General features: G+C 45.6%; 3 protein-coding genes across 7 annotated transcripts in view; 2 read left to right on the top strand and 1 right to left on the bottom strand.

The window, feature by feature from the left end:
• The first annotated feature begins 1017 nt into the window (after positions 1 to 1017).
• Positions 1018 to 10834, top strand: LOC148902431 (ATP-sensitive inward rectifier potassium channel 10-like). The gene is made up of 5 exons (XM_088991271.1): positions 1018 to 1282; positions 1371 to 1398; positions 9759 to 10084; positions 10154 to 10365; positions 10622 to 10834. The coding sequence occupies exons 3-5, from the start codon at positions 9799 to 9801 to the stop codon at positions 10832 to 10834; spliced, it is 711 nt and encodes a 236-aa protein (XP_088847397.1). The 5' UTR covers positions 1018 to 1282; positions 1371 to 1398; positions 9759 to 9798.
• Positions 10835 to 13181: 2347 nt separating this feature from the next.
• Positions 13182 to 19030, top strand: LOC148902430 (ATP-sensitive inward rectifier potassium channel 10-like). Of its 2 annotated transcripts, XM_088990964.1 has the most exons (6): positions 13182 to 13655; positions 13725 to 13936; positions 14193 to 14324; positions 16443 to 16620; positions 16692 to 16771; positions 16848 to 19030. In XM_088990964.1, exons 1-6 carry the CDS (start codon positions 13370 to 13372, stop codon positions 17124 to 17126), a joined length of 1167 nt encoding a protein of 388 aa, XP_088847090.1. In that variant the 5' UTR covers positions 13182 to 13369; the 3' UTR covers positions 17127 to 19030. The 2 variants fall into 2 exon arrangements, with proteins under 2 accessions (XP_088847090.1, XP_088847089.1); XM_088990963.1 differs by having other exon boundaries at positions 13280 to 13655; positions 16692 to 19030.
• Positions 19031 to 19213: 183 nt separating this feature from the next.
• Positions 19214 to 27919, bottom strand: part of arhgef11 (Rho guanine nucleotide exchange factor 11) — a 21145-nt gene continuing 12439 nt past the window's right edge. The window contains exons 9-27 of one of the 4 annotated variants that reach the window (XM_088990956.1): positions 27654 to 27725; positions 27469 to 27576; positions 26707 to 26769; positions 26404 to 26457; positions 25125 to 25313; positions 24944 to 25042; positions 24773 to 24815; positions 24597 to 24693; positions 23496 to 23618; positions 23383 to 23406; positions 23195 to 23321; positions 23021 to 23114; positions 21805 to 21904; positions 21691 to 21743; positions 21489 to 21608; positions 21222 to 21385; positions 20436 to 20502; positions 20333 to 20378; positions 19214 to 20238 (exon numbers count right to left, since the gene is read on the bottom strand). In XM_088990956.1, coding sequence (XP_088847082.1) covers positions 20163 to 20238; positions 20333 to 20378; positions 20436 to 20502; positions 21222 to 21385; positions 21489 to 21608; positions 21691 to 21743; positions 21805 to 21904; positions 23021 to 23114; positions 23195 to 23321; positions 23383 to 23406; positions 23496 to 23618; positions 24597 to 24693; positions 24773 to 24815; positions 24944 to 25042; positions 25125 to 25313; positions 26404 to 26457; positions 26707 to 26769; positions 27469 to 27576; positions 27654 to 27725 — 1719 coding nt within the window. In that variant the 3' untranslated portion in view covers positions 19214 to 20162. The remainder of the gene's footprint in view (positions 20239 to 20332; positions 20379 to 20435; positions 20503 to 21221; positions 21386 to 21488; positions 21609 to 21690; positions 21744 to 21804; positions 21905 to 23020; positions 23115 to 23194; positions 23322 to 23382; positions 23407 to 23495; positions 23619 to 24596; positions 24694 to 24772; positions 24816 to 24943; positions 25043 to 25124; positions 25314 to 26403; positions 26458 to 26706; positions 26770 to 27468; positions 27577 to 27653; positions 27726 to 27919) is intronic. The other 3 variants (XM_088990957.1, XM_088990959.1, XM_088990960.1) reach the window with 3 other exon arrangements.

Here is a 27919-nt window from a genome sequence, read left to right as displayed (position 1 = left end):
TTGACGTGATGGAAGGACTCTACAATGTGTCCTTTTTTTGGTCAGGGGCGTTCCTTCAGTGACGTCACGTACGGACTCGTCACCAACTCAAAAACAAGACTTCCGGAATATTCAGCACGAGTCTTAAAAGGTAAAATATAGCTATATGCGCTGGAATCTTTGTAAAATACGCTCAGTAGAAGTCATTTGAAGCCATTTTACAAATTATGGACACAACTTGTCCGGAGACGTCGGTTGTCCTTTAAGTGATACATTAGTAAAACATAGTTTTCTTGATGAGGATACCACGCCACTGGAACATTCTGAGCGCAAACAGCTGTAAGCAATAAAACATTGTTTCTTCCATGAACTGATAAATTTGTAACCTGGCTAATGAGCTCTTTCTGTGAAGGAGTTTTAAATCATAAATTGCTTCGGTGATAAAGGAGTATCCCAAGTCCTTAATTCTGTCCAAGGCCAGATCTTCTAGATGAAGATGACAGTTTAACTTGCTGAGTCTGTTGACCTGATTGACCCCAGGTTGTCTGTGCTTCAATTGTGTATTCGAGTCACACATGTTGACTAAGCATATAACAGCAAGAAACTTTTAAATATGATAACTTCTTATTCTCTATCATAAAGTCATGCCTCCATTGTCGCATTCGGCCCACATGCATTATGCCAGTGCCGACACAAGGCCAGCTGTGCCGGATTCATGCCAGATCCAGCTGAGATCCCTTTGCTAACTGGGTCCAGTGTCCTCCTGCCTTCCCAAAACATACAAGGCAGGCTGATTGAAGCCTCTCGAAAACGGTCCCGTCGGATGGGTGGTAGCAAAGCTACGCCGCGGATCCGCCTACTGAGTCTCAAATGGACATCACATCCCCAGAGAACCACTTATAAACGCAGCGCCGGACGGACGTGGACCACCAGTTTGTTTCAGAGGCGGAAAGCTCGTCCAAAGACCAAAGCTCACTTTGAAGGACGGGCCAGCGGATGCCGTCTCCTGCGCACAATGTGCTGAGTCGCACAAAGAAGGCCTCAGTGGGCCTGCAGCAGGGGCTGATGGGATGGATGACCAATGCAAATGGGTCCTCCGGGAGGGGCGAGGGTAGGCGGGAGCAAACGGTAGCCGGCACCACCGGCACCGACGGACGTTGCCAACAAGCTTTCTTTTCAGAAGGTGGACCCGGTCCAGACTCGTGTTTCTGGTACAGAACGGCTGCGATGGGCTTCGGAAGCTCTTCTCGAACTCATCCCGAGCCTCATTGACCAGAAGCCCACCGGATCACCACAGCCAGTGGTAAATAAGCATGGACGAGTGTGACTGTTTCACACACAGAGATGTTTGGAGATGACAGATTGTATTTTGGTTTTGTTTTTTCCCCCAGGTTGCGAAAACAGAGCGGCTGTGCACAGGTGGGTCAACTTTTTTATAATAATAATAATAATAATAATAATAATAATAATACATTTAATTTCTAAGCGCCTTTCAAAACTCTCAAGGTCACTTTACAGTCACAGGATAAGTTTTCCTGTGGACGAGCAGCGGCAGCGTTCACTTAACCCATGGGTGTCAAACATACGGCCCGCGGGCCGGAACCGGCCCCCAAGGAGGTTCAATCAGGCCCGCAGGATAATTTGAAAGTGGAAAAATGCATAAAAGACATGGAATTGATATTTTTAATTCTCTGCAATTCATGGATTATCCTCTAAGGGGCGCACTCGTTCCATCAGAGTAGAAGACACGCCGCATCACTGAGACAGACTGAAAACAGCAGACGGTGTCAATGCGCCATCTGCTGCTTGTTGCGACATTGTTCATACCTTGGTCTCCGCCTCTCTGCTACACCCTCATTAGCCAAAATGTCGTTATCCAAACGGAGAAAAGTAGATAAGAAGTGGACCAGAAAAATGGACCACGTCCTATTTATTTACAGAGATGCACGGAAAACCTTTGTGCTCGGTGTGTTTGCAACAAGTTTCGGTATTGAAGGAATATAATATTTGACGCCACTACGAGACTCATCACAGCGAAAAATATGACGGGTTGCAATGACAACTGAGAAAAGATTCACGAATCGCTGGCGGGTCTGAGGAAACAGCAGTCAACTTTCATCCGGAGCCGAGAAGTCAATGAAGCAGCGGTAAAAGCCAGCTACCTAATTGCTAGCGAAATAGCATTAGCATCGAAGCCGTATTTCGACGGTGACTTTGTTAAACGATGCATGATGAAGGCGGCTGAACTTATATGTTCCGAGAAGCGACAAGCTTTTGCCAATATTAGCCTGACGAGGAATACGATAGCAGAGAGGATTTATTGCATTTTCCGTGGCAATTGACGAGAGCACTGACATCACAGACGTGGCCCAACTGGCCATATTTATTCGACGAGTTGATGAGACATTGACTGTTACTGAAGAGTTTCTTGAGTTGGTGCTAATGATGGACACCACAACAGCCGAGGACATTTTCGGCTCTGTCGTTGCTGTATTGGACAGAGTTGGAGTGGACCGGTCCCGCGCTGTCAGCCTGGCTACAGACGGCGCCTCATCTTGTTCGCACTCTAAATTTCATTATTACCGACAGCCTCACTTTAATGTTAGTCAGCAGCTTCAAAACAAAAGTTATGTGATGGAATTCTACTGTTCATACAACTCCATACATTTTCAGTACGTATTGTATGTGTATGTATGTTTCATGTATGAAGTTTACAGATTTACAGGACAGGTGAACACTTTCTTCATTACACATTTAAAATCACTCTCCTTAGTTTGTAAGGTGTACGCAGAGATTACATTTAGATTTTATATGCGTATGTGTAAGTGGTTTAAAAATTCCCTTTCTTTAAAAGTCTCATTTAATCTTAAAGTGCATTACTCTATTTTTCAGTACCAATTAAAGTTTTGTGTCTTTGGGATCAGTGGGATCAGTTGCAATGCATATTTATGAATGATAAAAGTAAATTGCACATTTGTCTAAGGAAATATGAGGTGTTTCATGAAATGTTTTGTAAAAGGATAGTTGATTAAATGTCAATATTTTCCTAATGTTCTTGTGCTTCTTTACACCAAAACAAAGGAAATACATGATATTTTTGCTATTTTTAGCAGAGTAAGGTATAATTTTAATGGTCCGGCCCACTTGACATCTCCCTCGGGCTAGGCCGTATGCGGCCCGCGATGCGAAATGAGTTTGACACCTCTGACTTAACCCAATAACAAGAAATTAAACGAAGTTGAAAAAAAAACTGTCTCACAATGAAGACATTCGCAATGTTTCAGCAGCAAAACATATGGAGAAAAAAACAATGTAAAAAGTATTTGCATGCACAAAAAAAAAAAAAAATGAAGGCCTATTTGAACAAACTCAAATAGATAGAAAGCTAGCTAGATAGCTATCCGTTCGCTGGCTATTGGCGATATTGGGTATCTATTTGCTAGCTATTAGATATCTATTCACTAGCTATTGGCTATCTCTTCGCTAGCTATTTGATAGCTAATAGCTATCTATTTGCTGGCTATCTGTTCGCTAGCTAATGGCTATCTATTCGCTAGCTACTAGCGATCTATTCATTGGCTATCTGTTCACTAGCTAATGGCTATCTATTTGCTGGCTAATGGCTATCTATTCGCTGGCTGATGACTATGTATTCGCTGGCTAATGGCTATCTATTTGATAGCTATTAGCTAGCTATTCACTAGCTATTGGCTATATATTAGCTATCTATTCATTGGCTTGGGGCTATCTGTTTGCTAGCTAATGGCTATCTATTCACTAGCTAATGGCTATCTGTTCGCTGGGTAATGGCTATTTGTTCGCTGGCTATTGGCTATCTATTTGATAGCTAATAGCTATCAATTCGCTAGCTATTAGCTATTTATTCACTAGCTAGCTTGCTATCTATTTGAGTTACTTCGGGGTTGAGTGAATGCTGGCGCGTGTGGCTGCCGCTGCTCACCCACAGAAAAAAACATATCCTGTGACTGTAAAGTAACCTTGAGAGTTTTTGAAAGGTGCTTATAAATCAAATGTATTATTATTATTATTATTATTATTATTATTATTATAGCTGTATATAGCTAGCCGGCGATGGAGCTAGATAGCAAATAGCTAGCTAGCGAGAAGCCAGCTAGACAGCTGGATAGCGAGGCAAATCTTTTACGTCAGATGCCTTTCCTGACACAAGCCTCTGCATTTATCCGGGCTTTGGACCGGCACAAGAAGACACTGGCTTATGTCCTCTTGTGTCTACCGAACAAGCAACTCTATGAACTTCATAAACTTTCAACAGTAGCCAAAATGGAACTGTATAGTGCCACTTAGCAGTTTTTTTGACAACGATACTAGTGCAGCGTGTTCTACCGGAAACAAATTCCTTGTGTGTCCTACATACTTGGCAATAAAGATGATTCTGATTCTGATGAAGATGAAGATGCTCAGTAAAAGTCTCCGAAACACAGAATGGTCATCGACACAGCAACGTTCAAAAAAGCACAAACTATACTCACCATTTGATGACAACGCTCTGATCTTAACCGTGACATGGGCATATGGTCATATATATAAAATCAATATTCTAATACATTTATGATATTATAGTGTAGTGATATTTTTACGTCCCCATTGAACATGCAAGCGATGTTCAATGGGACATTGTGATGCTTACTGTCGTATGCCTTGGATCAGGGTGTCAAAGTCATCTTTTGCAGCAGGTGGGCCACATTGTCATTCCAGTTTTCTCTTGGGGGCGTTATAAATTTGTGGAAGCTATTAGCAGTGTCTGAAACTCACGACAAAACATTAGCAGACACCAGGGCAGACAACTCATTTTTCACAACTTGAAATCCAATAAGACGACTAATCGCAAGAAAAAACATTGTTGCAAAGTATTAAGGATTGTTTTTATTAAGGATGTACCTACCACAAATGCTCCCTTGCTTATTTTATTAAATATACCTTGCTAATGATTTTGCTCCAGTTGTCGTACACTGTTCGTCATGGTGCACAATGCAATGTTTGCGTTGCGTCGTCTGCGACCAGCCACGTGACCTGCTCTTTCCACAATGCTTTTAATAATAATAATAATAATAATAATAATAATAATAATAATAATAATAATAATACATTCAATTTATAAGCGCCTTTCAAAACTCTCAAGTACACTTTACAGTCACGGGATAATTATGTTTACGTTTTGTAGCGTCATAAATTTTGTTAGCTTCTTTAGAAGTTTTCTTTTGAGGCTGAGGTTCTGTGCATCTGTCACGTTTTGCAAGGTGGTGATGGCAGCTGCGGATCCTAAAAAGCAGGCAAGAGGGAGGAGCAGGTTGTATTTGAGAAATTGTATTAAAATAAAGTCAACAGGAACAGAATCTAAAATATCAAAATCTTTCAAACAGAAAAATATTCCTACATTCCTGACTAACGATTGGCCTATTACACCCACTCCCCCCGGTATCACCTCATCAGCATAACGACCCTCATCAGCATTGCGAAAGTTGCCTTACCTGTTTTGCCTGAGCAGGCTATTGTATGAACGATCCAAATTGAACCTCACACCACCAGACCGGTTTAATGAAGGATTTTGTTGTTTTATAAGAATCGCCTCTTTCACCCCCCTTTCAAACCATCTATGTTCTTTCGCTAAGATTTTAACCTCATTGTCGTCAAATGAGTGGTTGCTAGCTTTTAGGTGCAAATGTACTGCCGATTGAGGCCCACTAGTATTATCCCTGCGATGTTGATAAAGTCTTTTTTTGAGAATTTGTTGAGTCTCCCCAATGTACTGCTCTTTACAATTTTCATTCTTACAATGTATGGAATAAACTACATTACTTTGTTTTTCATTTGGTAACCTATCTTTTGGATGCACTAATTTTTGCCTTAACGTGTTTATCGGTTTGAAATAAGTAGGAATTTTATGTTGCCAAAGGACTCTTTGTAATTTTTCAGAAACTCCTGCAATGTACGGTACTGCTACTCCTCTCCTTTTAGAATCTTGAGAATTATTGGTTTCGTTCGCTATTCTTTCTTTCTGACATTTGTTGAATGACCACTGAGGGTACCCACAGTTAGTGAGTGCTCTCCTGATATGTTTTGCCTCCTTTTCTCTACCTTCAGTGCTAGTTGGTATTAGTTTAGCCCTATGCTGGAGGGTTCTGATAACTCCTAGTTTATGTTGTAAAGGGTGGTTAGAGTCAAAAAGTAAGTATTGGTCAGTGTGCGTAGCCTTCCTAAAGACTTCTGTTTTTAGCGCTCTGTCCTCTTTTATAATTACTTTACAATCCAAGAAGGCTAGTTGGTTCTCTTGAATGTCCTCACGAGTAAATTTAATGTTGAAGTCTACAGAGTTGAGATGATCTGTGAAGGATTGAATTTCTTGTTTCTTAATTATGACAAAAGTATCGTCCACATATCTAAACCAGTGTCTAGGTTTTGTCCCTGGGAAGGATGTGAGGGCCTGTTTCTCCATCTCTTCCATGTAAAGATTAGCCACTATGGGTGAAACTGGTGAGCCCATAGCACAACCATGGATTTGTTTATAAAATGTTTCCCGAAATTGAAAATACGTAGTATTAAGGCAGATTTCTAATAATTGGCAGATGTGATCCGGTTTCAGTTTGGTTCTTTCATGCAGAGAAACATCCGCCAGCAGCCTCGTCCTCACCACTGAGACTGCTGCTGGGGTTGGGACAGATGTAAAGAGAGAAGTCACATCGTATGATGCCAAAGTTTCCTCAGGTTCCAATATGAGGTCTTTGATCCTCTCTACAAACCCTGTGGTGTTCTCTACGTGGTATTCTGTGTTACCAACCAACGGAGCTAAAATAGTTTTTAAATATTTGGCTACATTGTATGTAGAGGAGTCAATGCTACAAACAATGGGTCGGAGGGGGAACCCTTCTTTATGTATTTTTGGCAGGCCATAGATACATGGCGTGGCCTCTCCCGGGTATAATCTAAAATACATCTGTTTATCTATATGTTTTCCTTTCTCTAGCTTTTGGAGACAGTCAATCATTTCTTTCTTGTATCTATTGGAAGGGTCCCTTTTTAGTTGCTCATACGTGTTAGAATCACTGATTAACCTATTTATTTTGTCTTCATAATCCAATGTGTTGAGCAGCACTGTGCATCTGCCCTTGTCTGCTGGCAAAATAGTAATATTTTTGTCTTTTTGTAGAGTAGTTAACGCCTTTCTCTCTTCTAATGTTATGTTGGACGGAGGAAGTTTGGCACTACTGAGAAGAGCTGATATTTTAATGCGTAGATCATCTGCCTCTGCATACGAAAGTTTGTTATTTTTAATAGCCGATTCAGTAGCTGTGATATAATCTATTGTAGGTATAGTTTTAGGAGTCACTGAGAAATTTAAACCTTTGGTAAGTACCGCCTTTTCTGTCTCTGAGAGATCTCTGTCTGACAAATTTTTGATCCAATTCTCCCTTGCAAACTGTTCATACCTAATTTTCCGCGTGTTTACCAGTAGCTGAGATTGTTTCAGTAAAAGTAATTTTTGAAATTTACCCTTTTGTCTCTCTTTGGTTTTGCTGTGGTGCCTCATATAACCGGATTTAGTAAATTCACACACTTCCTGATAGATTTTGTGGGTAAGATTAGTTTGTAATCGCTGATAATAAGTTTCTATTTCTGACTGTTTGTTTTTTATCTCTATGTTAAGTCTCCTAATTCGCAAATTTAGAATTTTCCTAGTATAATTTTGTTGCATTTTATCGGCTAAGTATCCGGGTTCCAGGGGTGCTTGCTTCAAGCATTTAGGAATTAACCGGCTCTGTCTACATCTAAGATTGAATCTGAGGTGGTTCTTTAAATCAGCTAATTTAAAGGTGGCCTTTTCTAAGTTACGTACCAGCAGAAGGATGTCTCTCCCAAAGTTGGCAGCAATACGTCTGTGTAAGCTCTCAGTCGTACAGGAGTGGTCCATCGATGAGAAGGTTTCTTCAGCCGTCATCTGTACAAAAGTGAAGGTGTCGGACGTTTCGCCTCCTATCCAAGAGGCTTCGTCAGCGAACTAAAGTCTGACTGGTCGTATCGGCCCCATTTATATATCCCTAATGTCCAGACCTGGTGGCGCCGGACACAGCTATGATAGGTCCCTACTCTCAGGTTGAGGGTCGTTATGCTGATGAGGTGATACCGGGGGGAGTGGGTGTAATAGGCCAATCGTTAGTCAGGAATGTAGGAACAATCAGTGGGGCCACAGGGGGGGGGTCCCACGCCCCCCCCCAACCTGAGAGTAGGGACCTATCATAGCTGTGTCCGGCGCCACCAGGTCTGGACATTAGGGATATATAAATGGGGCCGATACGACCAGTCAGACTTTAGTTCGCTGACGAAGCCTCTTGGATAGGAGGCGAAACGTCCGAAACCTTCACTTTTGTACAGATGACGGCTGAAGAAACCTTCTCATCGAAACAGAAAAATAGTATCAAAATAAAGACCAAGAGTAAAAGTCTGCCAAGATGAAACAAACGCATGCACAGCATACAATGCACAATGCATTCAACAATGAGCCGGCACCGGATGGTCGTGCCGGGAGTCCTTTTAAGTGTCACTGATTGTAACGACCAGCACCTGCGATGCAGCACGCAGGTCGCCAACAAGATCATGACAGCATCTACTTTGGAAATTGATATGCAAATGCACGACCTTATAACGCTAGGGAACGTCCGGAAGCATGAAGCAGGCTTCTGATTGGCTGCCGTGCAGAGTATGCAAATTGACAAACGAATCGAAATTCCAAAATTTCCAAGCCAAATGAAGATTTCGAAATCGGAATAATTTATTCAGATTTTGAAATCTTTGTTCAAACGTTTGCTTTATTGAATAAAGCAAACGTTTGATTTGAAAAAAAAAATCTTTTTTTTTCTTCTTGAAGACGTTGTCAGCCACCCGGGAGGAGACGTTTTGTAAGTTGTACGCCCGACGTAAAAGTTGCACGCCCCGTGCGACTGGGCAGACGTTGTTTCAGACACTGCCATACCAGGTCACAACGGGAGCTTGAAACCGGCTTGTGGTGGAGCGCAAGCCGCTTTCAAGCTCCCTTCTGTCCTGCCGCATTTTTGTCCACGCCCACCACGGCAGTCACGCTCTCCGCTGGCCTTTTTCAACGCATCCTTTGTCCTTTCGTGTCCAACAAGACAAAGTAAGCTCATGCACCAGATGCAAATCTGACGAGAGAAGCAACCCAGTCCCACACAAAAAGTAATGAAAAGAATTTTGGGTGTAAAGAGTTTTTTGTTACTTGTTAGCGGCAAAACTAAAACTAAAATCTTGTTACCAATTATGCATTCGTCTGCCGTTTAAAATTGATGTTAAGTGAATGACTAAGGGGGAAAAAAATCTGCATTTAGTCTGAAAATTTCTTGATTTATTTAGCTAGCTAGCTAGCTATATATCTGGCTGGCTATCTAGCTAGCTATCGATACACTATGTAGCTATCTAGCTGGCTATCTATTGGCAAGCTGGCTAGCTTTCTATCTATTTGAGTTACTTCCGGGTTGAGTGAACGCTGGCGCATGTGGCTGCCACTGCTCACCCACAAAAACAAATGTATCCTTTCACTGTAAAGTGACCTTGAGACTTTTGAAAGGCGCTTAGAAATTAAATGGATTAGTATTATTATTAAAAAGTAGTAAGCTCTGTGAGGTGAGGAAGGTGGGTGAAGTAATAATAATAATAATAATAATAATAATAATAATAATACATTACATTTTAAGTTGCTGTTTCAACCCGCTTAATCGGATTCTTCTCAGGCAGCAGCGCCAGCCCCGCCGTGGGGCTCCTCCCCCTCCGATGATAAGCCACTCCCACACGGCGCCGCTGCTGAGCCCGGCAGGGGGCGATGAAGAGCGGCAGCGGGGGCAGCGGAGGCGGGTCCTCTCCAAGGATGGCCGTAGCAACGTGACAATGGCGCACGTGAGCGGGCGACAGGCGCTTTACCTGCGTGACCTGTGGACCACCTTCCTGGACATGCGCTGGCGTTACAAGTTCTTGTTGTTCTGCGCCACCTTCGCTGGCACCTGGTTCCTGTTCGGCTTGCTGTGGTACCTGCTGGCCGCCGCTCACGGTGACTTGGCAGGTGGGCATCCCGAAATATCCTCAAGCAACCGAAAATAGCGGGCGTGAGGGTTTTGTCACCCACCCGCAGACCGGACGGCGGCCTCCAACCGCACGCCGTGCGTGACAGAGATGCGGACGCTGACTGGTGCCTTCCTCTTCTCGCTGGAGTCGCAGACCACCATCGGCTACGGCTCCCGTGTCATCACAGAGGAGTGTCCCGCCGCCGTCCTGCTTCTCATCTTCCAGCTGGTGGTCACCCTGGCGATGGAGATCTTCATCACTGGCACCTTCCTGGCCAAGGTGAGTCGGCCTCACTCGCTTGTAGTGATGGGAAATCCGGCTCTTTTCAGAGAGCCGGTTCTTTTGGCTCGGCTCACTAAAGAGAGCCGGCTCTTTTGGCTCCCAAATGACTCCTCAGTTTGTTTTTGTTGCTTAAATTAACTAACTACCAAAATCATGTGAAATTATGTGAAAAAGGAACCGCCTCTCTTCGTTCACTTCAGAGATCTGGCTTGTTCGCAAATGACACATCACTACTCGCTTGGCGCTATTGCAGGTGGCCCGGCCCAAGAAGCGGGGGGAGACGGTGAAATTCAGCCAGCACGCTGTGGTGTCCACGCAGGAGGGTTGGCCGTGCCTCATGGTGCGCGTGGCCAACATGCGCAAAAGCCTGCTGCTCGGCTGCCGGGTACGTACGGACAAGGATGGACAAGGACGCACCGGGACGGATGCAGGGGCGGGCAGACGGAGGCCTTTATTCCAATCGTGACGGCGCAAGAATGTCAAATAATAATAATAGTAATAATAATAATAATAATAATAATAATAATAATAATACTCAATTTCATTTGTCAGCGCCTTTCAAAACTCTCAAGGTCACTTTACATTCACTGGATCAGTTTTTCTGTGGGTGAGCAGCGGCAGCCACACGCGCCAGCGTTCACTCAAACCGGAAGTAACTCAAATAGATAGAAAGCAAGCCAGCTAGCTATGAGATACCCAACAGATAGCTAGCCAATAGACAGCTAATACATACCCAGCCAACCAGCTATCTAATAGATAGCTAGCTAGCTGGATAGATAGCCAGCGAGCCAGCTATCTGTAATAATAATAATAATAATAATAATAATAATAATAATAATAATAATACATTTAATTTATAAGGGCCTTTCATAACTCTCAAGGTCACTTTACAGTACGGTTTTTCTGTGGGTGAGCAGCGGCAGCCACACGCGCCAGCGTTCACTCAACCCACAGAAAAAAAAAATAGCTAGACAGGCGCGATTGAGGTCCGACAAGACTGAGGCCCGAGATAGAAGGCTAGCTAGCTTGCCAACTTATAGCCAGCTAATAGATAGCTAGCCAGATAGATAGATAGCTAGCTCGCTAGACAGCCAACCAGCCAGATAGATATCTAATAGACAGCAAATAGATAGCTAGCTAGGTACAACAGATTCCCTTCCTACAGACAGCAGCCCTTCCAGGTGTTCAACCACCCCACATGCTTCGCGGCACACCTCTGCCTTCGTCCAGAAGAAGTATACGCCGAAACATATAAGGCAACCGAACACCCAAAAAAGCTACAGTCTGCAAGAAAAGAATCTGTTGTAAATTAGAACAAGTAGACAGTATGAATTTAACACAACTAGGTAGCTAGCTATCTAGATAGATAGCTAATAGATAGCTAGCTAGACAGCCAACAAGCTCGATACATAGCTAATAGACAGCAAATAGATAGCTATCCAGGTAGCTAGCTATCTAGATAGCTAATAGATAGCTAGCTAGACAGCCAACAAGCTAGATACATAGCTAATAGAAAGCAAAGTATCAAAATAAAGACCAAGAGTAAAAGTCTGCCAAGATGAAACAAACGCATGCACAGCATACAATGCACAATGCATTCAACAATGACCCGGCACCGGATGGTCGTGCCGGGAGTCCTTTTAAGTGTCACTGATTGTAACGACCAGCACCTGCGATGCAGCACGCAGGTCGCCAACAAGATCATGACAGCATCTACTTTGGAAATTGATATGCAAATGCACGACCTAATAACGCTAGGGAACGTCCGGAAGCATGAAGCAGGCTTCTGATTGGCTGCCGTGCAGAGTATGCAAATTGACAAACGAATCGAAATTCCAAAATTTCCAAGCCAAATGAAGATTTCGAAATCTGAATAATTTATTCAGATTTTGAAATCTTTGTTCAAACGTTTGCTTTATTGAATAAAGCAAACGTTTGATTTGAAAAAAAAAATCTTTTTTTTTCTTCTTGAAGACGTTGTCAGCCACCCGGGAGGAGACGTTTTGTAAGTTGTACGCCCGACGTAAAAGTTGCACGCCCCGTGCGACTGGGCAGACGTTGTTTCAGACACTGCCATACCAGGTCACAACGGGAGCTTGAAACCGGCTTGTGGTGGAGCGCAAGCCGCTTTCAAGCTCCCTTCTGTCCTGCCGCATTTTTGTCCACGCCCACCACGGCAGTCACGCTCTCCGCTGGCCTTTTTCAACGCATCCTTTGTCCTTTCGTGTCCAACAAGACAAAGTAAGCTCATGCACCAGATGCAAATCTGACGAGAGAAGCAACCCAGTCCCACACAAAAAGTAATGAAAAGAATTTTGGGTGTAAATATTTTATTTCAGAGTTTTTTGTTACTCGTTAGCGGCAAAACTAACACTAAAATCTTGTTACCAATTATGCTATTGTCTGCCGTTTAAAATTGATGTTAAGTAAATGACTAAGGGGGAAAAAAAATCTGCATTTAGTCTGAAAATTTCTTGATTTATTTAGCTAGCTAGCTAGCTATTTGCTATATATCTGGCTGGCTATCTAGCTAGCTATCGATACACTATGTAGCTATCTAGCTGGCTATCTATTCGCAATATAGCTATCTATTGGCAAGCTGGCTAGCTTTCTATCTATTTGAGTTGTAAATTTCTCCACTGTGAGACTAATAAAGGCATATCCAATCCAATCCAATCCAATACTTCCGGGTTGAGTGAACGCTGGCGCATGTGGCTGCCACTGCTCACCCACAAAAACAAATGTATCCTTTCACTGTAAAGTGACCTTGAGACTTTTGAAAGGCGCTTAGAAATTAAATGGATTAGTATTATTATTAAAAAGTAGTAAGCTCTGTGAGGTGAGGAAGGTGGGTGAAGTAATAATAATAATAATAATAATAATAATAATAATAATAATAATAATAATAATACATTACATTTTAAGTTGCTGTTTCAACCCGCTTAATCGGATTCTTCTCAGGCAGCAGCGCCAGCCCCGCCGTGGGGCTCCTCCCCCTCCGATGATAAGCCACTCCCACACGGCGCCGCTGCTGAGCCCGGCAGGGGGCGATGAAGAGCGGCAGCGGGGGCAGCGGAGGCGGGTCCTCTCCAAGGATGGCCGTAGCAACGTGACAATGGCGCACGTGAGCGGGCGACAGGCGCTTTACCTGCGTGACCTGTGGACCACCTTCCTGGACATGCGCTGGCGTTACAAGTTCTTGTTGTTCTGCGCCACCTTCGCTGGCACCTGGTTCCTGTTTGGCTTGCTGTGGTACCTGCTGGCCGCCGCTCACGGTGACTTGGCAGGTGGGCATCCCGAAATATCCTCAAGCAACCGAAAATAGCGGGCGTGAGGGTTTTGTCACCCACCCGCAGACCGGACGGCGGCCTCCAACCGCACGCCGTGCGTGACAGAGATGCGGACGCTGACTGGTGCCTTCCTCTTCTCGCTGGAGTCGCAGACCACCATCGGCTACGGCTCCCGTGTCATCACAGAGGAGTGTCCCGCCGCCGTCCTGCTTCTCATCTTCCAGCTGGTGGTCACCCTGGCGATGGAGATCTTCATCACTGGCACCTTCCTGGCCAAGGTGAGTCGGCCTCACTCGCTTGTAGTGATGGGAAATCCGGCTCTTTTCAGAGAGCCGGTTCTTTTGGCTCGGCTCACTAAAGAGAGCCGGCTCTTTTGGCTCCCAAATGACTCCTCAGTTTGTTTTTGTTGCTTAAATTAACTAAGTACCAAAATCATGTGAAATTATGTGAAAAAGGAACCGCCTCTCTTCGTTCACTTCAGAGATCCGGCTTGTTCGCGAATGACACATCACTACTCGCTTGGCGCTATTGCAGGTGGCCCGGCCCAAGAAGCGGGGGGAGACGGTGAAATTCAGCCAGCACGCTGTGGTGTCCACGCAGGAGGGTTGGCCGTGCCTCATGGTGCGCGTGGCCAACATGCGCAAAAGCCTGCTGCTCGGCTGCCGGGTACGTACGGACAAGGATGGACAAGGACGCACCGGGACGGATGCAGGGGCGGGCAGACGGAGGCCTTTATTCCAATCGTGACGGCGCAAGAATGTCAAATAATAATAATAGTAATAATAATAATAATAATAATAATAATAATACTCAATTTCATTTGTCAGCGCCTTTCAAAACTCTCAAGGTCACTTTACATTCACTGGATCAGTTTTTCTGTGGGTGAGCAGCGGCAGCCACACGCGCCAGCGTTCACTCAAACCGGAAGTAACTCAAATAGATAGAAAGCAAGCCAGCTAGCTATGAGATACCCAACAGATAGCTAGCCAATAGACAGCTAATACATACCCAGCCAACCAGCTATCTAATAGATAGCTAGCTAGCTGGATAGATAGCCAGCCAGCCAGCTATCTGTAATAATAATAATAATAATAATAATAATAATAATAATAATAATAATAATAATAATACATTTAATTTATAAGGGCCTCGCAAGGTCACTTTACAGTCACTGGATCGGTTTTTCTGTGGGTGAGCAGCGGCAGCCACACGCGCCAGCGTTCACTCAACCCACAGAAAAAAAAAATAGCTAGACAGGCGCGATTGAGGTCCGACAAGACTGAGGCCCGAGATAGAAGGCTAGCTAGCTTGCCAACTTATAGCCAGCTAATAGATAGCTAGCTCGCTAGACAGCCAACCAGCCAGATAGATATCTAATAGACAGCAAATAGATAGCTAGCTAGGTACAACAGATTCCCTTCCTACAGACAGCAGCCCTTCCAGGTGTTCAACCACCCCACATGCTTCGCGGCACACCTCTGCCTTCGTCCAGAAGAAGTATACGCCGAAACATATAAGGCAACCGAACACCCAAAAAAAGCTACAGTCTGCAAGAAAAGAATCTGTTGTAAATTAGAACAAGTAGACAGTATGAATTTAACACAACTAGGTAGCTAGCTATCTAGATAGATAGTTAATAGATAGCTAGCTAGACAGCCAACAAGCTCGATACATAGCTAATAGACAGCAAATAGATAGCTATCCAGGTAGCTAGCTATCTAGATAGCTAATAGCTAGCTAGCTAGACAGCCAACAAGCTAGATACATAGCTAATAGACAGCAAATAGATAGCTATCCAGGTAGCTAGCTATCTAGATAGCTAATAGATAGCTAGCTAGACAGCCAACAAGCTAGATACATAGCTAATAGACAGCAAATAGATAGCTATCCAGGTAGCTAGCTATCTAGATAGATAGCTAATAGATAGCTACCTAGACAGCCAGCCAACCAGAAAGACTGCTAATAGACAGCAAATAGATAGCTAGCTGGGTAGCCAGCTAGGTAAATAACATTGAATAATGTTAGCACGAAAACAATGTTGATGGTTGTCGGTGTTATTACAAAATATGTCAAGGATTTTCAGATGTGACAAAATGGCACAAGCCATAATATGAAGTACAAACAACAATGACAATGCTCAAAGTATTTCATTACATTAAAAAAAATACAAAATCAAAACAAAAAATAGATATAATATCTCGAAGAACAATAAATTAGGAGAAAAAAAATGGCCAAATATTTGATAAAAATAGAGGCTATATATATTTATCTATATACAGGTAACATCCGATTTACAACCGGCTCGACTTACGACCACCCATACTTACGACCACGACCTCTAGACCCTATTTAGACATTTTTTTATTCTACGCCTGGCACCACAACGCGCTAGCAGGCCGGCAACGCGTCCAACAATTTTGGCCAGCCAGCCAGCATCTCACTCTCACACAGCAATCGCCCGTGTGATGGCAACAAAGAGGGGAGTTTGCGAGTCATTTAGCCTCCGAGTCTCTATGAAACATTTTGAATGGATTTCGACTTACGACCGTTTGGTCGGAACGGAACTTGGTCGTAAGTCGGATATTACCTGTATCTAAAAATATGTAACTGAAGATTTGAAAGGAAAAAAGGAAAAAAAAACTACAGCTGTGTGATGCAAAGTACAAAAAGATGACAAAAACAAATACGACACAATGAACTCATTCAGTACTGCTCTCTCGCTTCTCGCCGCCACGTTTGAGTGACATCAAACTCCCCCAATGGCTTTTCTTGCTGCCTGCTCAGGTGACGGGCAAGCTGCTGCAGGCGTGGACCGGCGAGGAGGGGGTGGCGCTTCGCCTGGACCAGCGGAATGTCTCCTTCCAGGTGGACACGTCTAGCGACACCCCCTTCCTCATCATCCCCTTGACCTTCTACCACGTCATCGACGACACCAGCCCCCTGCGGGCCTGGGCCGCGCAAGGTCAGAGGTCAAGGTGCCCGCTAGGTTGGGGGCTGGACAGGCAGAGTCCTCACTTCTTCCCCTTCCGCCAGGTGGTGGCCAGGCAGCGGGCGACTTTGAGCTGCTGGTCATCCTGAGTGCCACGGTGGAGCCCACCTCGGCCACCTGCCAGGTGCGCACCTCCTACTTGCCTGACGAGATCCTCTGGGGCTATGAATTCCCCCCGGTGGTGTCGCTGTCCCCCTCAGGGGCCTACGTGGCCGACTTTGCCTACTTCGACCGGGTGGCCCCGGCCAAAACGCCGCCGCCACCGGACAAGTCGCAGAGACCCCAAGAGCGCCGCCGGGGGGATGCGCAGCGCCGAGATGCCGGCGTGGCGAGCCTGCTCATCAGCAATGTTTGACAGGAAGTCGCGTCATGTTGTCCTTCACAGTGCCGCCAAGCCGCACTCCGGCAGTTGCCCACTTCCGTTTTTATTTCTGGCCTTCACGCTACCTCCACGTAATAAAGTCCAAACGTCCTTTTAAGCAACGCCGGAAAGAACTGAAGGTGTTCCACTTGTGAAGTGAGCTCGTTGCGTTCATTTGTTGTGTGTTCTATCTGAAATACAGTGATACCTTGGCTTACAAACTTAATTGGTTCCCAGAGTGTGTAAGGAGAAAAGTGTGGATCGCAAAAATTAATTTCCCGTAGGAAACCATTAAAATGAGAATAATCCGTTCCCAGGTCCCCATAAAACATAATTTTCTACTTTCTAATTTTCTAAGCCTTAAAAGCACACAAAATATACATTATTTTATGTATAATAAATGTGCTATGGTATTATAATTAAAGAAATAAACTGTACTGTATAATCAAGTTGTTTTATTTACATTTGTGATGGTCGTTATTGGCTTGATGGAATGGAGTGGCCGGTTTCATGTATCTAAAAACATTAAACACTTGATGAGGAACGTAGCCTCCTTCTTTCACCATCTTGAAGAATGGAGATGCTTTCTCTGCGATAATTTTACCTTGTTCCTCATCAATTGTGTTCTGTTTAGCTGGGTTGATAGCGTTTTGCATCAAGTGTACAGATGGCTTGTGCGTGTCATTTGTGGAGCCTGATTGATGGGAATTTTAACCTTGCAGTCTACAATCTGCTTTTGAACCATCAAGTTAAAACGAGTCCAAATATCACTGTTTTCTATCCATTATCTCACTCTCTCTCTCTGTCGTCTGCCTGTCTCTTTAATGTTTAACAACCCCCCCCCCACTGCTGCGTTCTTGCCCAATCACGTGGCTTTAACCAAACACTGGGGGCAGGGAATAGAGGACAAAAATGAGTCGCTGTAATTTTCTTGTTAGAACGGGCCCGTTCGCGAACGACACATCACTCATTGTGGTGCTCCGTGTGTATCCCGAAAAATAGTTCGTATGCCAAGGTGACATTTTCATAAATTTAACCTTCGTAAACCGAAAAGTTCGTAAGCCAAGGGGTTTGTATACAGAGGTATCACGAGTTGTGGAGGGCGTTAAACATTCTAATGACTTTCCCCAAATTCATAACAGCCCCCACATCATTCATTACAGCCCCCACATCACGTTTGAACAGGGCTTTCAGCTGCTCTGCCCCCAAACTCTGGAACTCACTTCCTCCCAACATTCGTAACGTCAATTCTCTTTCCACCTTCGAATCCCAACTCAAAACCCACCTATTTAAAATCGCATTTTCTGTGTAGCTCTTTATCTTGTTTTTATTTTTAATTGTATTTTATTTATTGTATTTGATTTATTATAGTACCTATGCTTGTCTGTCACTGTAAAGTGTCCTTGAGAGCTTTGAAAGGCGCTTAAAATGAAATTTATTATTATTTCTGTTCGGATTGTTGTTTGAGATTTTGTTCCTGCTGACTTCATTAAATACAATTTGTCAAATACGCGCCGCTTCTTCCTCCTGCGTACTTTTTTTGGGGTCCTTCACTACCTTGCAAATTATGACAGACGTGGGAGTTGAGGTGCTGAGGACCAAGCGCGCCTTCCGCTTCAGATCCAGTCAGTCCCAAGGTCAACTTATTTGCATGTGCGTGCTATTAATTTCGCAAACGCGACACATGACTTACAGTGGGACTTTGCGCAACACCTGCAAAAGGATGAAAGGAAAAGGCCCCCGCCTGGCCTTGCAGGAAGGATCATGAGCGAGTGTTTGCCTGGCTCCGCCCACTTTTCGTACTTTGGTCGAGTCCATCCGCCAGGGCGGGAGATGCAACGGCGGCGGAGTTTTTCTTTTGCCATTCCACAACGCAAAATATTTTTTGGGGTGGGATGGAGAGGGGCTTTACGATGCAGAGATGATGAGTGGGTGTGGCTTAAAGGACAAGCGATGCCTCCGGACAAGTTGCGTCCATAATTTGTAAAAACACTTCAAATGACTATTACTGAGCGTATTTTACAAAGATTCCACCGCATATTGCTATATTTTACCTTTTAAGACTGAATATTCAAGAAGTCTTGTTTTTGACTTGGTGACGATACCTACCGTGACGTCACGGTAGGTATCGTCACTGACCAAGAAAGCGACACACAATACATTTTGCGGTACTTTGTTTGGTCTGAAAACTTCATGTTGATGCCGAAATTAGAAGGAAAACACATAAATAACGCGATGGTGAATCCTTGTGTGTTGCACCAAGACTACTATTTGATACTCGCTGACACAAATTCCCAGCAGACAAATCAACCCATTTCCAATGGAGCTTGGGCGCCATCTTGTGCATTTTATGGGAGCTACATTGCTGTCATTGACGGCTCGAATTGATATGGGAGGACTCCTTTAATCGATTGCAAACATGTATGCTTTCCTCTTCAGAACTATTTGAATCATATTCATAACTGGATGAGTAACAAGAAAGCATTTTCTCCGAATCTGAACTCCGTGAGCCCATTGTTTTGTTTCTTGAGCAAGGCAAGACGACCTGGCGTGACGTCACGAACTGGGGGCGGGACTTTCTGAAAATCCCCAGTTTCGAGTTGATTTGTGGCAGTTTTTGGACACTTTAAGTCATTTTTATTGGTGTTTTGTATTTGACTAAACATATCAGCTGGCGTGTTTTGGGTATTTGAGATGCTATAAAACGTTTTTCTGATGTCAGTTACGAAACAAAAAAATGGTGTCAGTTGTCCTTTAAGTCAACGGCGGGTCCTTCTTGGAACTGGAGCATCACATGTCCTCCAAAATGTAATGGGAGAAATGGGGTTGGGTGCCATCTCTGTTCCATGTCATGACACCGACAGAGTCCAGATTGAGGGCGGTAATCCTAAAATTAAACTGGTGACAAAGACGCCCGTCTCTCTTGGTACGGAGGAGCGACACAGCGCCATAGCAGGGGAAGAAAAAAAAAGTCACCCAATGACATCATCGTTTGACGTTTGAAACCAGAGAAAGCGACCAGGTATCCCAAACGTATTTTGCATTGTTGCTCATCAGCGGACTTTGATGAAAAAGACACCAAAACCAACACCGGGATCAAACTCAGCACGTTTGAAGGTGATCGTCTCCAACTTGGTTTGCTCGTTTGCGTCTATCAGGCGCCATCAAGGGTTTCCGACGCGGATTGCTTGGGAGTGGGGGCTGTCCTCATACGTCCTGGTAGCCATGCACTGTTTGTTAAAGACACTTACTCGTTGCCTGGTGGGGGTCTTACTGCTGCCTGGTGGGGGTCTGGCTCAGGTTGGGGGCTGGGGAGGCACTCACAGTCCACTGGTTTGAATCCGAGGCTGGGCCGGACTTGCTTCCTTGCCTGTGAATGGATCATTATTTTTAAAAAAATCAGATGGGAGGGCATCTGGGCGCTCACCGTCCCGATGGGGAGTGGGCGGCCCTTGGAGCGACGTCAGCAGTTTGTGATGCTCACCCTCCAAGTCCTGCAGAGGGAGGAGACGTTTTGTCAGTCCACACAGCAAAAAGTCAAAAGCTTTGCTAGGGAACCTTCTTTTCTTTGTGTCAGAGATGTTCGGTCGGACACTGCGGACAAAGGCTCAAACACAGGAAGCTCTTTTACTGCCAGCAGGGAACGCGGTCTTTCATGACAGACGGCCAAATTCTGCAGCCCTCTACCAAGCTATTTATTGAGAGTATATGCAAATTAAAGCGATACATTAGTAAAACAGTTTTCTTGATTAGAATACCACGCCCCTTGACGTTCTAAGCACCAACAGCTGTAAGCAATAAAGCATAGATATTTTAATTGGTTGTCTTTTCCATGAACTGATAAATTTGTAACCTGACTCATGAGCTCTTCCTGTGAGGGAGTCTCAAGTTCTCCTGTGACGAAGGAGTTTCCCAAGTCCTAAATTCTTTCCAAGGCCAGATCTCCTAGATGAAGACGACAGTTTAACTGGGCTGTGTCTGTTTCACTCAGATTGACTGTGGCCATGTGCAACTTTACTGTGGCCCTATTGTGCACTCGAGTCACACATTCAGTAAGCATATAACATGAAACTTTTAAATATGATAACTTCTATTTTGTCTAATCTCTATCATTTTGTCAACCGCTACCGGCAAGGGCAAAAAGCACGCCCCCCCCGCCTTCCCTACACATCTAGTTTACTAGTCGCAAAGTTGGGAGGAAAAAAAGGGCGACCTTAAGCTGACATAGTTTGCTCGTCAGGTTCTCGATGGTGCAAAAGACGGCCTCCAGATCCTTGACCAGGTGCCAATGTGCCTCGTCCTCATCCGACGCCTCATCCATCACTTCATCCGTCAAGTTAGGGGTGCTGTCGCCCGGCCCGGCGGGTGTCATGTTTTCTGTCCGCCGCAGAAGGCAACAATCAGGTAAGCCGATTGGCTCAACGAGCGACATTCTCAAGAAAAAAAGGAAGAAAAAAAAATATGCCGGCTTGCGGTTGACCTTCCGATTGGACCTGGGAACCGCTGGGATGGGGGGGTCTTTTGTCAGACGGGTCTAGGAAGGTACAGTTCCGGACATCCTCGCAGGCGACGGCGAGGAGGAGCCGACGCAGCCTTTCCACTAGCGGGAACAAAATAAACATTGTGACCCATGACAAACACGAGGGATGAAATACAACCACTTGGAGGTTTTGGCACCTTACCGTCCCGCAGCGCCGCCTGGGCCACGTCGGCTTGGGGTGCGGTGCCAAGAGAGCTAGGAAAGCAACAACAAGGGTCCACTTTCAAACCGAATTACCCCCTCACCCGTCTCTCACCTGCCACCGCCGTCCTCCGAGGAGACTGCCGGCGGCTCACCGCCGTCCGCGGGCTGGCTCTCAAACCGCCGAACAATGTTCCTGACGCTTCCTGGACGCACTGCGGATGGGAAGGCAGGAAGTCGCGCGGGATACAGAGATACAGGTAACGTCCGAGAGACGACCGGGTTCCGTACCGACAAAACGGTCGTAAGTCGAAATCCATTCAAAATGGCTGACCAAGGTTTATACGATAGGATAGTATACGATGTCAATCTGTTGTTTTTAAGCAACGTTTTCTATCGAATACTATTATATACCAGTTCTGTCAAGGACTTTTGGTGTCATTTTAATCATTCTATATTTCGTATTATCGATCTTTATTACTGTGTCGGCGCACACGCTTTCTGCTGACCCAAATACGCACGGTTTCCCACGCATGCGAGCCCGATGGGTGTGCGAGTGATATGCTATCATGCTGGAGAAAATTGTCGGACGCGTTTGTTAAGAAACAGTTATTTTGTATCCGCATTTTGTGCAATGCCTCTCCGGCAAATAAATATCCTACTTGTTCGATATTGTCACGTTCCACCACCTAAACTTGTATTTGTACTTTGTATTACCCTGGACTTTCTATATCTTCGGTGCTCTGTCCGAAGCCCCCGCCCACATACCGTAATCCTTTCGGGATTGTTCCTTCTCTGCACCACCGTGTGCGAGTTGCTTTTTGCCATTGGCGTAGAATGCGGGCCGGGTTTCAAATTGCCTCCCCCACTTGTCGTTTTTCGTATTCTTTATTTTTGATTATTCCCCTGGTCCTCTTTTTGAGACCAGCGCTTTGTCTTATCTCTTAATAAATCATCCTGCACAGACCTCTGTCTCTGTCGCTTACTTAGGGATCCAGACCAATCCAATTTCGTTCCAACGAGTCGGCTGCTCTCTGCCTCATTCAGAACGTGACAGATCTAAACAAGAAGGACTATCTCGAGTCTTTTATTCTACCAAATGCATCCAGAACACGCTGCGGAGTTTAACAGCGTTGCCGGCTGTCGCGGTGGCAGCCATAGAAAAAGACAAAAAAGAAAGGTCTGGCGGTCATGGACGTAAGTACGGGTGCCCGGAACTCGCGCCGGCAGTAAATCGGATGTTACCTGTACATTCCACAACTTTCCGCCTCATCTCATCAAGCGCTTAATTTGAGGAAGGGGGGAGTGAGTGAACAAAAACGTGCGCTTACTCGACTGAGACGAGCTCCAAGGTTTGCCTGTCGACTTCAGGAAAGGATTCCTCTTTTTATCCTCGCCATCTTTGTCCTTCCTGGCATCGCTCGACTGAGGAGACCACGTCGGGCATGAAGCGGCATCAGCGGGCGGTTGTCCGCAGCGACGGCGGGCAGTTGTCCACTGGTTACCTTTTTGGTCTTGAGAAAGGGCCGCCATTTTTCCTTGCTGCCACTCGAACCGGGCAACACTTTGGAGTCCCGTAGGTTGACGCCGGCGTGTCGGAGGTAAAGACGTACAGCCGATGCCATTGAGGAGCTGGGCACAGAGAGGGCGATGAAGAGGACCTGGGGAGGGGAGCAGAATGGGCTTTGTTTACCTTCTTCCCTCCTCGTGCTTGCACCTACGGGAGACGGCGAGACACGTTTCAATTATTTAAGGGGGGTAAACAAGGCCCAAAAAATGTCAGGGATGTGTTTCGGGTCCACTTACAGAATCTCAGAGAGCGCCGTGACCTGCTTGTCCACCACCTGTCGCTCCTTCGCGGGGTCTCCATCAAGCAGCGGCAGGTCCCTTTCCCCAAAGAGTGCCCCGAGGCCCATCCTTTGCTTGTTCCTGTGCCCCCACCACCCCACTCCGGGTTAATAATAATAATAATAATAATAATAATAATAATAATAATACATTTCATTACTAAGCGCATTTCAAAACTCTCAAGATCACATTACAGTCACAGGATCCGTTTTTCTGTGGGTGAGCAGCGGCAGCCACACGCGCCAGCGTTCACTCAACCCGAAAGTGACTCAAATAGATAGAAAGCTAGCTAGCCAATCGTTAGCCAACAGATATAATTTTCATTTGCACTACAACCGATGCTATAGGGAATACAATACAATACAATACAGCTTTATTCATATCGAGCCATCACAGTAACAAAGCCACGAGAACTGCTCACATACACATAGGTGAAAAATAGAAATGCAAATTGCAATATCCTTGAGTCTTTTTTAAGAAAATCAAATGCTTTCAGGTGCGCTTTATAGTGCAGAAAATACGGTACAATAAAAATTCAAATAAATATGTTTGAGACAAAAATGCAATGTTTTAAACACTTGAAAATGATTCAACATATAATAATACATACAATAATATAAAAGTTACATATCATATGTCACTTTTTTGAGTGTTGGGCTGTTGATTGTTGAAGGTAAAGACAGCAAGCTGGGGAAAAAATGAATCCAAAACTACAAAAACACACTTCTGTGGTGCAGTCTGTAATTGCATCTGCTGATGAAGTGATCAGGATCCTTGTTGTTGGGGGTTGATTCCTCCAATAATGTTTGGAAATTTCAGAGATAAGACCAGTTTATGTTGAATGTTCCCTAACACCATCATGTCTCCGGTTTTACCGTCGGCCAGATTCACGGACACAAGTTTCTGGAGGAGATAATAGTCTTGTCACGGAGCACTGAAATATTCATTGGAAGCCTCTGTTCTTTCCGCAGATTTTCAGACAATAATTGATACTTTTGTTATTGTGTTTGTTATCGTGACATAAGGTGGGCGCAGGGGGGACGGCCCCGTCCGACATACCTGTAGTCCAGCAGCTGGTCCTGGATGTGGGGAAGCACCTGCTGCTGCAGCGCTGACAGCAGCCCACGAATGTCCTCCTGGGCCTGGAAGCGGCTCTCTGTCGGGGGCGGAGGGAGAAAACGCGTTGAGGGAGGGGGATGATGCGGGACAATGGGAGTGCCTCTCGCCTTGCTTACCGATGTCTGCCAGGTCGTCTTGCGGTACATTGAGCTTCAACGGCTGAAATGTCATGAAAATCAGCCGTTAGCGGAGATCCAGGTCCATCGGTTGGATCAGGAATTTGTTTTGCATTTCGGAGCGCCTTGGATAACGAAAGGACCCCACTCCACCGTGGTGGCTGTACATACTGCGTCTGGACAGAGGAAGTGGGCGCAGATCTGCATTGCCAGCAAGCGGGCGTCTTTGGGGGCGGCGCTCAAGTAGGCCTCCGCAAACAGGTAGAAGAGCTGCCGCGGGCAAGGACAATGTCAGCGGAGCACGCGAGTGTCACGCATGCTCCGCAAAGGCGGTGGGGTGGGGGGGCCTGACCAGCGGTTCGGGCTGCAGAAGCCGCGTCAAGACGTATCTCAGGAAGACGGTCATGTGGGCGGGTCGCGACTTGAGGAGCTCCAGGTCCCGGAAAGGGCTGTCCATCTGCGCAGGAAGGTGGTTGGTCATTGGGTCATTCGTACGCGATGAGAGGCCCTCGCCAAGCGATCCTGAACTTTTTTTGAACACCTAAAGATTAAAGGACAACCTCACCATTTTTTTGTTTCCTAACTGACATCAGAAAAACATTTTATAGTATCTAAAATACCCAAAACACACAAGCTGATATTTTTAGTCAAATGCAAAACACCAATAAAAATGACTTAAAGTGTCCCAAAATTGCCACAAACTCAGCTCGGAACTGGGGAGATTCAGAAAGTCCCGCCCCCTTGTTCGTGACGTCACGCCATGATACTCCTTCACAAACTGCCTTGCTCCAGAATCAAAACAATGGCTTAAGAGAGTTCAGATTCGGAGAAGATGCTTTCTTGTTACTCATCCAGTTCTGAAGAGGAAAGCATAAACGTTTGCAATCGATTGAAGTCATTCCATATCAATTCGAGCCGTCTGGACTCCAATGTAGCGCCCAGAAAATGCACAAGATGGCGCACAAGCTCCGTTGGAAATGGGCTGATTTGTCCGCTGGGAATTTGTGTCAACTTACACCTTCTTTATGCGTGTTACCGCGATTGGCTGCGACACACAACGATTCACCATTGCGTTACTTATGTTGTTTTCCTTCTAATTTCGCAATCAACACAGTGTTTTCAGACGAAAAAAGTACCCAAAATGCACCGTGTGTTGCTTTCTCGCTCACGGGCGTTCCCTCCATGATGTCACTAAGGGGATCGTCATCAACTCGAAAACAAGACTTAATGAATATTCAGCGCGAGTCTTAAAAGGTAAAATACAGCTATATGCGGTGGAATCTTTGTAAAATGCGCTCAGTAGAAGTCATTTGAAGTGATTTTACAAATTATGGACGCAACTTGTCGGAGGTGTCAGTTGTCCTTTAATCGGAAAGATTTGCTTTTTCTGCAAGACGAGTCTCATCAAAGTCACGGCAAGACCCAAGCAAGTCGGCCCAGGAAAGCCCCCCCCCCCCCCAAAAAAAAAAAAAAACAGGGAGGTCCGATTTGGCGAATTGCTGAGGACCGTGATGATCTTCCCCCAGCCCCCAAGATCGCTTCGTGGGCCGCTCCCCCACCCCATACTTCCATGTTGTTCTTTTGTTTGATCAAGTCAGGTGAGACGGCGACGGGAGCAGAGAACGGCTCACCTCATTGAACGAGTCCTCGTCTTCGTCCTCCGGTCCGATCTGCGCCTGGCCGCTCTGACAACACACACACACACACACACACAAACAAACACACACCCCCATACTTGACACATGCCAGTTGAGACATGCAAGCACCAAGTCATCGTGATGATGATGAAGCTGAGGAAGGCAATGGGGCGGACTAGCTTTCTGCTCGACATCACATTTGTTGATTTGCTTTGATTGGGGCAAATATGCGCCTGACGTGAAAGAAGGTGAAAAGAAAGAAAGCGGAGTGCCTGGAGCACCTGGAGCACCGCTTACCATGTCTTTGACGCTCACACCAGGACACCAACCTTGAGGCCCGGTGAAGGCCTGCGCTGCCCCCTGGGGGGCGCAAGGAAGAAAACGTATGCGTAAGCTGTCCGTGGTACAGGAGTGGTCCATCGATGAGAAGGTTTCTTCAGCCGTCATCTGTACTTATTTGAAGGCGTCGGACGTTTCGCTTCTTATCCAAGCGGTTTCGTCAGCAAACATTGTTTTTGCTGGTTTTGGCCCTATATATATAACGCTTCTGTCCAGACGTGGCGGTGCCAGACTCTGCGATGATTGGTCCCTGCTCTCAGGTTGGGGGGAGCAGAGGACTACTCCCTGCGGCTACACTGATTACTTCTATTGTCCTGCCTGAGTATGGGGTCTACGACTGGCCTGATTACCCCATTTGCTCTGGTATCACCTCACCAGCATAACTAAGCCTATGTTTCCTAAGAAGTCGGTTGTAGGAACGATCCAAATTGAACCTCACCCCACCATGGTGATTTAGTGAAGGCTTTTTCTGTTTTATGAAAATAGCTTCTTTTACTCCCCTTTCAAACCATAGATTTTCACCCTGAGAGCAGGGACAAATCATAGCAGAGTCTGGCACTGCCGCGTCTCGACAGTCGGGATATATATAGGGCCAAAACTACCAGCAAAGTACAGAGTACAGAGTACAGAGGACAGCTGAAGAAACCTTCTCATCAAGAGAGCAAAACGTTTGTCGGACGACAGGTGGCAGAACGTTAGCGGCGTCGGCAGCGGCCTCACCGTGCCTCGCTGCAGCTTGAGGCGCACTTGGTGCGCTCGCCTCTGGGCACTTTCGATTCGCTCTTGCAGAGACAGCGACGGATTCTGACTCCGCTCCTCCATTAAGGCCTGCCAAGCGCCAAAAGGACACTGAAGTCGGACCCGCCAGGACAGGTGGCGGCACCGCCGCGCACGCGTCACCTTACCTGCAGCTCCGTTTCTTCCTGGTGCAACATCTTGCCCAGAATCCGACAGGCCTGCTTCTGCATCTCCGCGTCCTGACAGCGTAGAAGAAAGAAAAATCTCTTTTCACTCCTGCCTTCGTCTGAGCTGCTTCCTCGGAACATACATGGAAAAAACAGCTCACCCAAAGGAAATCAAACTCAATTCAAGTACAGTAATCCCCCGTTCATCGCAATTAATAGGTATCAGAATCCCTCGCAATAGGTGAAAATCCGTGAAGTAGGGAAGT

This window comes from Hippocampus bargibanti, linkage group LG02, assembly GCF_051943395.1.
Source record: "Hippocampus bargibanti isolate YZ-2025 linkage group LG02, ASM5194339v1, whole genome shotgun sequence".
In the NCBI taxonomy this organism is placed as follows: Eukaryota; Metazoa; Chordata; class Actinopteri; order Syngnathiformes; family Syngnathidae; genus Hippocampus; species Hippocampus bargibanti.
The sequence above is the reverse complement of the archived record's forward strand: the minus strand, read 5'-3'. Positions and strand labels throughout refer to the sequence as shown.

What these genes read in the sequence shown, in the direction of transcription:
- LOC148902430 (XM_088990964.1), top strand. Translation starts at nt 13,370, where the DNA reads ATGATAAGCCACTCCCACACGGCGCCGCTGCTGAGCCCGGCAGGGGGC. An exon ending in CTGGCACCTTCCTGGCCAAG is followed by an intron (nt 13,937 to 14,192) that starts GTGAGTCGGCCT and finishes GCGCTATTGCAG; the next exon opens with GTGGCCCGGCCCAAGAAGCG. An exon ending in CCACCTCGGCCACCTGCCAG is followed by an intron (nt 16,772 to 16,847) that starts GTGCGCACCTCC and finishes TGTCCCCCTCAG; the next exon opens with GGGCCTACGTGGCCGACTTT.
- LOC148902431 (XM_088991271.1), top strand. Translation starts at nt 9,799, where the DNA reads ATGATAAGCCACTCCCACACGGCGCCGCTGCTGAGCCCGGCAGGGGGC. An exon ending in CGCTCACGGTGACTTGGCAG is followed by an intron (nt 10,085 to 10,153) that starts GTGGGCATCCCG and finishes ACCCACCCGCAG; the next exon opens with ACCGGACGGCGGCCTCCAAC. An exon ending in CTGGCACCTTCCTGGCCAAG is followed by an intron (nt 10,366 to 10,621) that starts GTGAGTCGGCCT and finishes GCGCTATTGCAG; the next exon opens with GTGGCCCGGCCCAAGAAGCG.